General features: G+C 39.5%; 1 protein-coding gene across 7 annotated transcripts in view; it reads right to left on the bottom strand.

Annotated features, from left to right (window-relative positions):
* The window catches only part of LOC120794107 (ras-related protein Rab-26), a 94,338-nt gene that overhangs the window by 39,417 nt on the left and 39,307 nt on the right, over positions 1-15,614 (bottom strand). For all 7 annotated transcript variants that reach the window (XM_040134782.1, XM_040134789.1, XM_040134787.1 and 4 more), the window contains exon 4: positions 12,962-13,028. In XM_040134782.1, coding sequence (XP_039990716.1) covers positions 12,962-13,028 — 67 coding nt within the window. The remainder of the gene's footprint in view (positions 1-12,961; positions 13,029-15,614) is intronic.

The following is a 15,614-nucleotide window of genomic DNA, read 5'->3' as shown; positions in this document are numbered from 1 at the left end:
GACAGAAAAACTCATTACACCTATATGGGCAGCTGTGACTCGTTTTCTCAGCTGGATTAACCTTCATTTGGGAGAATTAGCCAAAGATAATTACCTCCACAGCACCTCTCCTCCCACTACTGCATCTGATCCCTTCAGCCATCTTCTCCTTTACTTACATTTCACTCCATCCTCATTCCTACACTGTTCCTTCCCTCAGCCATGGCCACATTTTCACCTGTCTATTTTAGATTAAGTCCTATATTTGTGTATTCCAGCCAGACAAGTCCGTGAAGGGAGTTTAATGAGTTGTAATTATCATGAGCGTGATTTGCCTCTGTCAAACTGAGGAAACGCAGAGATGGGGAGAGAAAAGGAGAAGGTGGAAAGAAAAAGTGGCAAAAGGAGAAAGAGGCAACCTGCCCCACGAGTTATTTTGCTCTCAAGTGGCTCCAGTGTTTATCATCCACCAGAAGACCAGAGTAAACCACAAGGAGTTGCTTTCCTCCACCCTCCCTTAAACCAATTACATCTTGCCTAGAGCAAAACACATACGAAACTAACAAACTTTCTCAGTAGTGAAGCAGATCACAGGCAGCTTACATTGTGGCTGCAAAATAGTAGGCACAAGACGGAAATAACAAGTGTGAAAGACAGAGGAATCTAGGCTAAAATGCAGAGGAGTTTGGAAGTAGTACGACAAGAAGGACAAGAGATATAGACAGGCAAAGACAAAAAGGTGAGACAGGTAAGATTAAGAGACAGACATACAGTGGCAAGAAAAAGTAAGCGAACCCTTTGGAATTACACGCATTTATGAATGAATTCGTCTTAAAATATGGTCAGATCTTCATCTAAGTTACAATTATGAACAAACACAATCTATTTTAACCACTAACACACAAATCATGGTATTGTTCTTGAAACATCCACAGTGTAGGATGAAATATATATATGAACCCCTCGGCTAATGACATTAACAAAAGCTAATTGAAGTCAGTGGCTAGTGAAACTGAAGTCCAGTCAATGAACTCAGAGGTGTTGGTTAGAGCTCCTTTGCCTTATAACAAGCACTCAAACATTTTCAAATCAAGAATTGTTGATTTGCATCGAGCTGGAAAGGTTAACAAACTAATCTCAAAGAGTTTAGATATTCATTTGTCCACCCTTTGACGAACTATAAATGGAGACAATTTAGTTCTGTGGCTACTGTCTGTAGAAGTGGATGCCCAGCTGAAATGACTCCAGAGGCACAACAGAGACGCTCTGTGAGGTAAAATAAGAACGCCAGACTAACAGCTAAAGGCCTAAAGGAATAATTGGAGCTGGTTAACATCTCTGTTTATGAGACTGCCATACACAAATCATGGAGCATGATTGCTTGGGGCATGGTGTCCATGGCAGGACATCATGGAGGTAGCCGCTCTCCATCACTGCATCACTGTACGCCTGAAATGTAGCTTGACACTCCACAATGATACTGGGAAAAAGTTTAGTGGACTGATGAAACTAAGGTTGAATTGTTTGGAAAGAACACGCAGCACTATGTATAGTGTAAAAAGGGCAGAGCATACCAACATGAAAACATCATCCCAACAGTTAGGTTAAGTGGAGGGAGCATCATGATCTGGGGCTGCTTTGCTGCTTCTGGACCTGGACCAGCTCACCATCATTTAGGGGAAAATGAATTCCCAAGTATATCAAGGTATCTTACAGGATAATGTCAGGGTGGCTGTCCGCCAGCTGAAGCTCAGTAGAATTTGGGCGATGCAACAGGACAATGACCCAAACGTGGAAGTAAATCTACTACAGAATGACTTCAAAACAAAGAAAATCCACCTTTTGGTGTGGCCAAGTCAGAGCCCAGGCCTTAACCCAACAGAGATGCTGTACAATGACCTCAAGAGAGTCATTCACACAAGACATCCTAAGAATTAACTGAGCTGAAGGAGTTCCATTAGGAAGAATTCCTCGTGAACGTTGTGCAGGTCTGATCCGCAGCTACCGGAAGCTCTTGTTTGAGGTTACTGCTACCGAAGGAGGTTTGACTAGTTATTAAATCCAAGTGTTCACTAACTTTTTCCACCAGTACTGTGAATGGTTAATGGGTATGTTCAGTAGATATGTGAACAATTATAATTGTTTGTGTGTTATTAGCTTAAGCACATTGTCTCTCTATAAACTTTTGACTTAGACAAAGATCAGATCACATTTCATGAACAATTAACACAGAAAAATTGGATAATTCCAAAGGGTTCACAAAGTTCACAGAGAAACTGTGAGACTAAAATACAGAACATAATAAGACGGCAGGTAGTGTATGTTTACGGGGAGGGAGGCCAACATAGACTATAAAGGTCATTCCTTTTGCTTTTTGTTATTACTGCCTGTCTAAACAAGTGTAGAAGGGTGATTAAGCTGTCACGGTGGGTAGAAAAAAAGTAAAAATAATGATTAAGTATCAAAATTACTATTGTTTACTTTTGCAGAACCCTGAGCAGAGGTCTGCTGACCAAAATTAGCTCTGCAATGACCCACAAAAGTTTCGGACAGAAGTGTTGATTTGTGTCCATTTATGTAATTGCACTGAGTGTATGCAATCTCATTGCCTCTAACATTTGCTTTGGCTCACTTAATTGTCAGCCCTACAGCTTTACTGACTGGTCCACTCTCACCACTCTCATAGCAAGGTTTTCAACCGCAGCAGGCAGCTGTTTAGTGGAAAAGTGGTTAAGACCAAAAACAGAGCTAAACTGAGAGTGAATATTGGACTTAAATTCAACGGGTCGCCAGATGACTCCAGATGATTGATAATATTGCTCTGTAACTGCTGGATGTGCAAATAAGTATTTTATTGCCGTATAAACTTAAAAGGTAGGTGATGATGTGTCAATGTTGTGTTTAAGACTTTTTTATGCTCCCCCCAAGTGGCCAGAAAAAATCAGTTACTGGAGGTTTAAAGGGGCAATATGTAAGTATTTTTAGTTTAAAATGTTCAAAAATTAACTAAAATAATCAACAGAATGTGAAGAAATAACAGTTTTGACGTTTTGTCAAAGACATCTATGTGTTGTGTTGCAGAGATATCTACTGAAGTTAGCATACTAGCCAGTTAGTCCCAGCCTGTCCCATCTTGTATTACCTCTTTGTACTTCAAGAGGCGATAGTGAGTCACTGTAGCATCCAGTCTGCCCTCAGTTCAACATGGGAGGATGAAGTAGTAGTAACTGTGAGTAGACCATAACCTTGTGTTGTAGCCATCCTCTCTCTGCCACATTCCTCCACTCTTTCCTCAAGCTCATGAATTTCTCATATACGCCACCATCAAGCCATGCACTCGCCCCTTACATCACAGTCGGCCTCTTGTCTGCATTACCAATCAATGCCATTCAAAACTCCACACAGTCTGACAGCGACGGAAGGGTAGACTACTTGTTCTCCTTCTCCTTACATTGGCACTGGTGAGCCCAGAGAGTGCATTTCCCTGTTTCTGGTAATATGCTGCCCCCTATTTATATGTAATTTTTACATATTTCCCCTTTAAACATGAGTGCAGACTGCAGATTATTAGTTGATTAATTTGATTAGTTTTTGTTATGCTTATATGGGTCTCTTGGGAAGGTGAGGACCTATTTTGTTAGTTAGGTATGAGAAATTTTTAAAACCTCTGATGGGGCTGTAAGTGATCTCTGAGAATGACATTTTGATTTTTATTTGATATTAGAGGCCTACTGATACTGGATATTTGGGGCCAATGCCGATTTCAGGGAGTAAAAAATTCCAATATCGATGTATCAGCCTATATATATATATATATATAAATTTACCATTTTCATTTTGGCTCATATCTTACAACATATACCCCAATACTGATATATCTTTGCTGGGGAAATATCGGCCGTTAAAATCGAACGAGCAATATGTCGGTCAGGATGTATTTGATATAAATTATATTCTAACTTGATATTTCTTGGAGACAGAACAATACAAATGAACAATACAACTTCTACCTCCACCCATGTGCAAACTGCCAGCACACCAATATTACATTCAATATTAACTACTTGACTTTGTGAGCCACTGGCACCTTGACTATCAAAGTTCCTGCAGGAAAGCCTGAGCAGGAAGAGATGGAGCTTTATGGCGTGAAGTGATCCATAAAGAGCACAGCCATCCATCATCTTTCAGATAGTAATCTGCATCAGTAATCACTGACTGACCTTGACTGCTCCCCTTCCCTTGAAAATATGTCAAATAAACAAGCAATGCACGCTAACCTACAATGGGGTCCAAAAGTCTGAGACCGCTTTCCCAAGTGGTCTCAGACGTTTGGACTCCATTGTATGCAAACAAATGCAAATAGACATTAGCCTGAAAATACACTAAGGAGTTTTATGATTCTTGAATCTAAGGTTTTGCACAATAATGATCAGACAATCATATTGTCCACAAGTACTTAACTACAGCCTGCCACATCGTCATGTGGGATATAAACAGTACATAAAACAATCTATTATCATTGCATAAGCCAGAACAACCTTATATGCATAGCAACGTTTTTTAGGTTTTGTTTTATGGTATTTTTGGCCTTTATTTGATACAGTAACATCAGAGAAACTCATGTGGGGAGAGGGAGCTGATAATATGTGATATGGGTTCCTGGAAATGTTGTGGTTCTAACATATGGGTTCCAACCACTTGACGATTTCAATTTGGTTGTTGTATGGATTAATCAAAGATACAATGTGTTGATCAGTAAAACATTGGGGTGTTGTAAGTAGATTTTCAGAGCCAGGTTAGCTGTTTTTGCATTTATGCTAAGCTTTACAAATCACCTACTGACTCTAGCTTCATAGTTAGCAAACAGCGGTACTGATCCTCTCGTCGAAATCCCGCTGCAATACTTTTACGTGTTATGGCATATGCTTATATGGTAGTATTTTTAATGAAGTAAACTATCCAAAAGCTTCTTCTGCCACCAGTTATAAATGAGAATTTCAGAGTTATGACAGTCATCAAGTTTAAAATGTGAAGTGACTTTTACAGACTGAGTTAGTTTACATGCATACTAAGAAGACTGCCAGAATATTTCCATCGGCTTGCAAATTGCAGTAACTAAGTGGCAACAGTCAATTTTTTGGTCTATTAATGCCTTGAAAATTAAAAAAACAGTGATTATTACTCCAGATTTAGGGCACCTGCTGATGAAAATACTGTGTGTCTGCGTGTGTGTGTGTTATTTGACTGATGAGTTTCACTTTATTCCTTCAGGTAAGTTGCTGCCACAGCAGTGATGTTACTGTATGAACAAATGAGAGAGAGCATGTGAAATTGCTACCAGCCTCCCCTCCTTCCATTACCTTCATTATTCTTCTGACAGTTCCAGCAGTAGTTGTCATTTCTACCTCTTCTCCTAGCTAAGCACGGCACAGGGGGCACCTTTCTATGGCATCCATTTTAGAGAGGGTTGGATCAATCACCCTGACATGTGATTACTAAATTCCCCAGGCTTAGTGAGAGCTGAATCCATAAAAACGTGGAGACAGCCTTTTCAGATAAACGTTAAAGAGGAATGAACAGGTAAAGCATGTAGAATATGATAGCTGGATCAATATTTGAAGAAGATAAAATGAGCAAAGACATTATAGTGCATAGACAATAAGTTCAATGTAGAATATAAGCAGGCAGATACATTATACACACACACAAACACACGCAAATACATATACACATACTAGCTTCTTGCATTTTAAAGGGGATGTGCAAGGTCACAGTCAAAGGCATTTTTCAGGCTTTATTCTGGGGCATCTATGTGAAGTGAGTTGAGAGGAAGCTCAAAGGATGTGTTTGGTTGTGCGTGTGTGTGTGTGTGAGTGTGTGAGCGGGTTTTTGTTACCTCTTCGGGACCTTTTTCCGGTTTAAACACAGGCTTTGTCAGGACCAGTAGTCCTCATGGGGACCAAAGCCCAGTCCTAATGAGGCAAAATGTCACTTCTGAGGTCCTGTTTAAGGTTAGGATGTCAACAATGAATGGAAGTCAGTGCAATTTTCTAAAAAGGATAGTTGCACAAACTTGTGTGTGTGTGTGTGTGTGTGTGTGTGTGTGTGTGTGTGTGTGTGTGTGTGTGTGTGTGTGTGTGTGTGTGTGTGTGTGTGTGTTTGTGTTTGTGTTTGTGTGTGTGCTTAAGAAAGAGACAAAGAGAAAGCTTGATGATGGATCACACAGCTCACAGCTTTCAATGTAGTGGAGCAATATCCTCAGTGTTTTGTTTCCAATTGCTGTTTCCCTCTTCTTCATCTATCTCCCTCCTTTCTTGCCTCTCTTTTTTCCTCCATCTTTTTCACACAATTTTTTCTTTCCTTTTCCATACTTTCTCCGACCGAGCCTTGATCATCGTTCCCTCTGCCGCTGTCCAACCTCCTGTCTTAGTTGGGATATGTTTCGCCCCCACAAGCTCCTGCTGAACGAGGCCCTCAGTTGCTCATTAGTAATCAAAGTAGTGACCCAAGAAGATGGAATAGAGGGAATAAAAGATGATGCGGGCAGGATGGAATGAGGTAGAGCAGAGCGACAACATAATGAGGTAATGACACTGATTTAATTAGAAACAGATGTAGCTTCTGTTTGTCCTACAGTTGTCATTTGCCACTACGTCTGCGTTCCTGCATCCTTTCTGTTGTGGCTTTTTCCAGCCACAACAGAACGTAAAATACATTTTGCAAAACACAGACTGAGTGCTCAGTAACAGTTTCTGGGAGAGTACTGCCCATTAGATGTCAAAACCCTGGAATCACCATGCCGCTACATCTAAATTAGTACCTGGTAAACAGTATAAAATAGACCAGGGGTTTTCAAAGTCTGACACTGTGGGGCCCCTCCTCATAAAATCAAAACAACCAAGTTGTTACCAGGACTGTATACTTGCCATGGATTAAGTGGATTGATCTGTGAGATACAACTTGATTCCTGTATTTGTTTACAGGTATGCTGAATTAGCTATTAGTAATTCGTGTTGGCAGAGTACTGCCGCTCTAGTCATACCAGACCAACTAAAGGTGGCGCTGCAAAACCCCCGAGTGTATCAAACCATGCAAGGGTGTGTTTCATTTCCTATGAGTTAAGCTTTTCATTTGTAAGATAAAGAACCAGTATTTTGTCCTTTCTAAAGTACCGTAACTGCCTCCATGAGCTGCATGTTACAGTCTCTGCTGCAGCTCATACTGCTGATGGTGTTGATGAGCAGGCCAAACTACAAAAACCTGCAATAACTTAACTAATAAATTTAGTTATTGTTTCAAGAACACTGGCCGGCACCTTGTCCCTTTGACTTCACACCGTCTCTTTGCCTCATGTCTCTCCCTCCATGCCTCCTCTTGAACTCTCCCATGCCCCGCTGGGGAGGTGTGCTTCACAGGTTCAAAAACTCTGAAACAGATTTCCTTATTCAATCCTTTCCTTATTCAATCCTTACAGCAGTTTATCTTAAAGAAGACGACTGCCAAAATATACTGACAGCTTCTTGTGGCGTCTGATTTGGGGATATTCAGTTTAATTACTTTACATCAAATAACAAGAAGGGGGCGCTGCTCTTCTGGAGCACACAGAACTCAACTTTTCATGCAATTAGATAAACTAAGTTTGCTGAGCCTCAGGTTCTGCAAGATTTTTTGTCTTCACCCTAAATGTACTGTATATTTGAAAGTTAAATAATAAATTGGTTACATAATGGCCATTGGGTTAGAAACACTTTTTTTGTCATTTTTGTCTCTAAGAAAAAAGTGTGTAGTTCGTTTTACCACTTTGGTCCAGACTGAATGATCTCAACAACTTATATATTATTGGTTCTAAATACTACAATACCCATGATTCTTTGCCATGTGCACACTGTCAAGCCCTAATAGTCGTAGTTATTATTTTATCTTTCTAAATTTGCACATTGTAAACACTAATTTTACTATCTATCAAGCAGAATGCCTTATTTTTGGTGCGAGATTTCATTTTCCTATGCACCTGTTTTCAAGATTTACATTTAACATCATGTGACTTGATGTTTTATCGTGATTAAAATGATAAGTTGTTCAAACTTTACTGTCCAGTACAGTAATAGCTTTCCATTTAGCTTAGAATATAGACAGTAAACCCAAAGAATACATCCCACATGACACATCCTTGTTGCAAAAGGCTTTTTGGGACACGTAGTCTTATTCAATTCAAGACGCGATTCCACTAAAAGTACAGTTACCGTCTAAGTTAATTAAAGTCTTGATTCATTTTTAAGATGTTCATATCAACAAAACATTATAGCCACACCTCTACCAAAGTTAACACTGAACCAGTGTGTGTTCTTTTGATACTATTTCACAGCTATAACCCCGTCCTCAACACACGGATAACAAAGAGGAGGCCATTACAGGGAAATAAGCAGCCAAAGCACCTCATTCCGAACAAAACAGCCTGCACAACCCTTTCAATCACATAGCACCATTTGGAGCCGTAATCTGTGACGCAGCCCATACATCTTCCAATGACCGCTATTAACTCTATGATTTCGTCCTTTACATTCATCATGTTGGCTGATCCTGTGTGATAATCTGGGAATGGAATTACATAGTGACTGATCACACAGAGTTAACAGTAGTGTTGATGCCTCTTTCAGGAACAGTGATTCCTTAATTCTGTAATTTCACTACTACATTCATTAAAGAGATGCCTGCACATTATTTGTCATAAAAGATAAGTGCATGAAGAGGCTGGAGTGAAACCAATCACAAGGTTGAGCTCCTTTCTTCTTTACTTCATCTGTGCTCCTTTTAGTGCGCTGTCTGCTGCTTCTACAGAAGCATAATGCCACTTCATTACAGGACGAGCTTTTATTGAAAGCACGATGATTTCGCTCTACCCTTTTATTCACCTTTCTACATTCGTTGATTTGACTCCACATTGGTTCTGGCCTCAGCCAACCTGGAGAGTAATGAAGGCTAATTGTTTGCATATTTGAACCGGTCTGACTGCTTTGTTCCTCTGAACCTCGTTTTCTTTTCCTGATTTCATAAATTAATTTATCTTACCTAATCTTTTTCCATCTTCCATTTTCTCTTGCATCAGGTTTCTATCTCTCTAAATATCGCCAGTCTTAAGTCTCTATCCCTCCCAGTCCTGTCCATCTCCCCACCCCCTCTCCCCACCCTGAAACACCCTGTGGTTCTGCTCCATGCTGTGGAAATGACAAACTGTCAACTCTATGGGAGAGGGAAAAAAAAGTCTGCGGCTAGTGTCTGGACCCATTTGGACTTTCATGGTGCCCTCTACACCAGATGAGCCTGGCAGATTGCACTGAGCTCACTGCAACTACCAGCTCATTTGCACTGATTGTCTGGATCTTCTTGCTCTCTCATTAAGAGCTTAATAACAGTCGAGATCAGGGCCAAAGCTGAATAAAACAAACATCAATAGCTGTCCAGGGGGCATGGTAACACTTTGTGAAATGCTCTACACCCTCTGAACAACTACTGAGCAGTGCAAAGCATTTGCTGCATTTAAACAATAAAAGCTGCAGTGTTTTGAGCCAAGCTAGCTACAAGGCTCTAGGGAAGGAAATGTCAGTCTCTCTGTCCTCTACTTTGGTCCAGACTGAATTATCTAAACAGCTGTTGGACAGATTGCAGTAAAATTTGGTATAGTATGTCCATGCTCTCCAGAAAATGGAGTGCGATCTGCAGGTCATAATTTTAATTTATACAGTGAAACGTCTCAATATCTAACTGACAGATTGGCACGGAATTTAGTATGAAGATTCATGGTTCTCACACAATGAATCCTCAAGACTTTGGTGATCACTATATTTTTCCCCTAGCACTGTCAGGAGGTTGATATTTGTGTTTTTGAGTAAAATGTGTTGACAATTATTGGAGGGATTGCCATGAAATTTGGCACAAACATTCATGTCCCCCTCACGATGAATTGTAATTACCTTATAACTTCAATAATTCATCTAATACTATCAACAGGTCAAAATTTCAATTTGTCCAATACTTTGGTTTATGACCAAAAACCTGCTAAACTAATTGCATTCCCACAAGCCTCAGCTGTACTTTGTGTTTAGTGCAAAATAGCAAATGTTGCCATGCTAACACACTAAACTAAGATGGGGAACATGGTAAACAATTTACCTCGTAAATATTAGCTTATTAGTTTGTTTTTCTTAGCATATGCTTAAATTAGCATTTACCTAAAAGCACCGCTGTGCCTCAGTGCAGCCTAAGGCCAAGTTCAGAGTAGGGCTGTCAACGAATATTCTAAATTCAATTATTTATTTATATATTTTTATTCAAAAAACACACATTTGAGTGTGAAAATTAAGGTGAACTACCGTGGCTGTCTGCTTTGCGAGTTCTTGCGTACTGAATGCACCGCATGATGGACAGGAATCACACGTCATTTTCACCGATTAAAAATGAAATGTAGTTCAAGCTGCAACAAGAGACTAATTGAACAACAACCGTGTGGTAATGATGGTAGAGACCCAACTCAGCCACAGAGAGAGTGATTTGCACTCTGAGCAATCTAAAAAGCCCTGTTTGGAAATACTTTGGATTCTGGTCGGTAGAGGGCGACATTGTAGAACCTTGAGCTAAAGTTATATACAAGCTATGTAAACTACAGTTAGCCTACCATTCCAGCACTAGCAACCTGAGGGCACATCTCAAAAAATGCTCCCAATTAGTTATGTCTCTTGTTGTATTGGTTTACCCTCTTATGGCGCAAAAAAGATACTTGATTGGTTTGAACCTATGTGTTTTTTTAGGGGAATAATCAAAACTCATTCTTGTCCAATTTTGACAGCGCTAGTTCACAGAGACTTTCACTCTGAGTGGAAAAAATGCAGCCCTCCTCATTCATTTGAATTGGTGAAGGGTGCTGACATTGCAGCGTCTGAGTCTGGATCACCTTTTTCTGCAACACAACATCATCCAGCAAGGTTCTGCGTTGGCCCGTCAATAACGTGCAAACGCACATTCAGTTGCCACCGTGATAACTTTCCAGAGTTGTAAAATCCTGTCTGTGAGTATTAGAAATCACGTTGCTGTGTTTTGGTATCTAACAAGCTTTTAAACACATGAATCCACTCTTCCAAATGGACTTTCCAATCTGTATTTCATCTGTCTCACCGGTGCATGAAAAACACAAACCCACCAACGCAGTCCCTTGCATAGTTTTAACACAGGGAAAATGTCTGTGTGAATACAGCCTAACAATGCTTCTAGCATGGCTGTAGACTCTTTAGTTTTGTTGAACCTGGGATGCCCACCAGCAAAAGGGAAAAAAACAGGAGCTTATTAAAGGAAAGCTGTAGCTTGGGGTCCTATTTTCATTGTTTTGCCCATCATTTCTATCAGTTATGATACCACTGTAGTCACCAAAGTAATTGCAAATGTCTGGGAACATAGTAATATCACTGTCAGTACTAAGCCCTTATTTTTACAGGAAAACTGTGCACGTGCACAGCTAGCAAAGTGCGTTAGGTCAAAGTTAAACCAAAAAGTTGGTCTGTAAACTGTGATGGATGTTTAAAACAAACAGTATGGCTCTATCAATTTTAATATTAACCTTTGTGTTTAACTTTATTTTAAAATTTCTATGATTGTGGGACTGATCATGCTTGCCCCACTGTACTTCTTTACTTCACTGTACTAAATCACTATATCCTTTTTTTAATCCCACCTCCATCTTTCCCACAATGTGTGTAACAGAGCAGAGCATATATGCCCGGCTAATGTTTGGAGATAAAAAAGAATAAGAAACACTAAAAAGCCCAATTCCAATGCAATTAACACAACATATGTAACACACTGATCTTATATGGATTTATGAATACTGCATGAAAAGTTATGGACTTTATCCTCCATCCAAGTTTTGAAATGTTTAATTTCTGAATTTCTGATAATGTTTTTCTCAAAAATGGATGCGTCACGCTTTGGAAAATAGATCCAAAGTTGAGGTACTAAAATTGTTTAGTATTTCTTTAGACTTTGGACTGGCTCACTTCTGTCGATGCAGAGAAGGCAAGGCAGAGCCCTCCAACCATCCAGTCTTTACATTTCAAAGCCTGAGTCACAAAAAACTGTCCATTAGTTCGCAGGAATCGGCAGCTTTCGTGACAACTGGGTCGAAGCTGCATCCTCTTCCCTGGCCCTGCCTGTCAGACTGAATGAGCTTTATTTAAAAGTCAGTAGCGGACAGACAACTCAAAGGAGCTGCTCCAATGCTCCCTGGGAGCCTTATTAAACATCAGCGATTGTTAACTGTTGTACTGACTGGCTGGGCAACTGGCCAGCCACACACACATACACACATTTAGTGATTTAAAAAAAAAAAAAGAAAAAGCACACGTTTAGTTACAGATAGCAAATGCACATATACAATTCCATACATATCTACACCCATTGCGAACACATTTACAATCAATCACATACTCATAAAGATACAAAAAAACACATACACATCCACAACAACCACCCATTACGATGCTATTTGGTATGCTGCTGACCAAATTTGTGTTAAAGATAATGCCTGTAGAGCAATGTGTGTGTGTTCCCCAACACCTGCTCATTCAGGTTGTCCTGAGGCGCATTGCTATCTGTACTCAGTGGGGTTGTTCAAGATATAACTGCTACACACACACACTCACACGCTCACACACACACACACACACACACACACACACACACACACACACACACACACACACACACACACACACACAAACACACACACACACACACACACACACACACACACACACACACGGTCACACACTCTCACACACAGCCGATATCAGTCATCCATTTGAAGAAAACAAAGGCAATGAAATGATGAATTGTCAGTCAGTACATTTTGGCTGTGTGAGGAGGAAATAAAAAGTGGAGGGAAGAATGTAAGTCAGAATCGAACAGACACGGACAAAACACCAAGGAATCCTACCGTGAGCATCGCGGTAGTAAGCATGTGTGACACTCCGGAAACGCTCCTGACCAGCAGTGTCCCAAATCTAAAAAGGAAGAACAAGGGGACATCTTCATCACAATTACCATAATATTGAGCATGTCTCTGTGAACCCACTTTCATGTGATTTGCCAAACCCCTCTCCTGACCAACATTGTCCAAAAATTGGCAACAGTAACTATAACTCATTTCTACACATGCAGAAGAGGTGGGCATGGGGGACTGTAGCAGGAGCTACTCGGCATTTAGTCTGGAGGGTGTTGTCTTTTTTTTTTTAGCCTTTAGAAACAAAAAAATGAAAGAGCAAAAATGTAAGGGATGGATTTGACGGTGTGTTTATTTGCTTATCAGCATGTCTGCCTAGCTAACTACAGTAGTAACCTAGCTTTCCTCCAAGGCCAGAAGTGAGCACATCATTAACTCCATTAGTTTGTAGCATGGATGCTATCAGAGTTTTAACATTAGCACTACTTAATGGGATTTTGGGAAGTTTACACTCAGACAACCCCGGCCAACATGAACCAGAGTGAAGACTTACTTTTTGAAAATAAGAACAAGGTTTTAAGTTACGGAGCCAAACAGGGTTATGTTAGGATGAAATGACGGTATTATCTTACATTTCTCTTTCATACTTACATGTATAATGCTACGACTGAATAGCTTTATGCTGCTGTAAAAGAATAATGCTTTTTATTTCCATGTCTCTTACATGGATCATCAACTGAAGATTATGACTTTTTGCCTGAGAGTCTTTTCTACAATATCATGCAACCATCAAGAGCAACTTTCACACAATTCTTGTTTTAAAACAAGTCCGTCGAAGAATATTAAAAAGTCAGCCAAACCAGCTCTTGGAACACATTAGCTTAATTAGCTTAATTAGCAAGCTAGCTAGTCACAGCTGATAAAAATTGGCCAAAGACTGGCCAGAAATGAGAAGCCTGCTTTTTTTTCTTTTCTTTTAAACTTCTGTGTGAAATCAAGACCCGCTTATCTCAAAAAAGATTTAGGAGTGAAAATGTAGTGGTAAATCTGCCACTGTTACAATTGTAAACTGCGTATGTGTCAGGTGAGAACAGAAAGGCTGAATGGTCTCTACCACGTAGAACAAAAGGCACAAAAGGCCAATGATAAGCCACATTTCGCTCGTAAACTGAAGTCAATTATACCTGCACCACACCTAATCATCTGTGTTTTGTATTGCAGGATATTACAGTGGCAGAGTCATTAGAAAGATAATGACACTGGCAATGGTGACTCCGGATGCTATAAAGGGCATTTACATCTTTATCTAACCCAATGTTATTCCAGTTCCTGCTACATTCTGGCATAACTTTTAACTTTCTCAGAAACTGCTTTTACACTCTCCAGTGAATCCCCAGCATGTCTTTAAATTCTGTTCCCATTTCTACACTTGTATCTTTGTTATTATCATTATTACTGTTATTATCTCTCGCTGTCTTAAACTTTCTCATACAATAGAAATACAACCTGCCAAGGAAATTAAATCATCCTAAGGGAAATGCATCCTAACATTAAAAAAAAATCAAGAATACAAAAATAGAATTGTCAGCAAATGTTAAAAAGGAAATTGTAAAAAAAGATATTAAAAAACAAATCTGCAGCATCTGCACTGCTGAAGCTGATAATGATAATGCTGGAACTGAGAGTGTGGCAGGGAGCATATAGTAATACCATGTAGTAAGTTGCCTCTCACGAAAGATGCATCCCACTGGGCCAATTAGTAGAGATGCATTATCAGATCAGATTTTAATAATAATATAATAAACTTTATTTGTATAGGACTTTTCAAAACAGAGTTACAAAGTCTTTTACAGAACAAGACAAAGTAATACAGATAGAGTCAAGATTTTTAATTAAAATCAGCAGAAGTTTCATCTTTGTATATCACATTTTCTAGCTGCAGATGTATCTGTACGTCTTCAATATAGTGATACATATTAATCCAAAGCATATATTTAAATCATTTCAAGATTTAAAGCTGGTCTAATCAATATTTTTATAACCACAATGAAGGACATAACTATGTGTAATGTGAAAGGACTCATTCAGAAGTAGTAAACTATCAAGCTCCACTACAGTTCCCTTTTAGCGTCTTTCAGCTCATTGTATTGGTTTAACGGCCCCCGGCTTTATTGATTTGATTCAGTCTCACTGCTCCATAAGTTTCCAGAAGCATCAGGCGGCTTATAAGGCTCTGATAAACCCACTTTACACTACCTACCCAGCAATAGACATAATTACTCCCCAGTTATAGTGCCCACATCAGGCCAATTTGCATAACTTTTTGTATGAACATACTATAATTTCCCAATTATACCTTTCCGTGCTACATGTTTTAATAACTTAAAAAAATAACTAAATGACTGCAAGTTTCATTAAACTTGTTCCTTTGATATCACCTGAAATATCACATTTGACAGATTGACCGATGGATGAATACAGATCTTTAAAGAGAAGAAAGATGACAGGAGAGAGAACATGAGCATTGTGTAATTGAGAGCAAAAATTCATCAGACAGTATCTAATGCTGTTTTTGTTTTTGAATCATGAGGATTCATCTGCGTCTCTGCCTGTCTGTTTCTCTCGCTGATAACTTCCATGCTTGATA

The sequence above is a fragment of the Xiphias gladius genome, chromosome 9 (assembly GCF_016859285.1).
Source record: "Xiphias gladius isolate SHS-SW01 ecotype Sanya breed wild chromosome 9, ASM1685928v1, whole genome shotgun sequence".
Classification (NCBI taxonomy): Eukaryota; Metazoa; Chordata; class Actinopteri; order Istiophoriformes; family Xiphiidae; genus Xiphias; species Xiphias gladius.
Note: the sequence above shows the minus strand (reverse complement) of the source record. Positions and strands in the feature narration are given on the sequence as shown.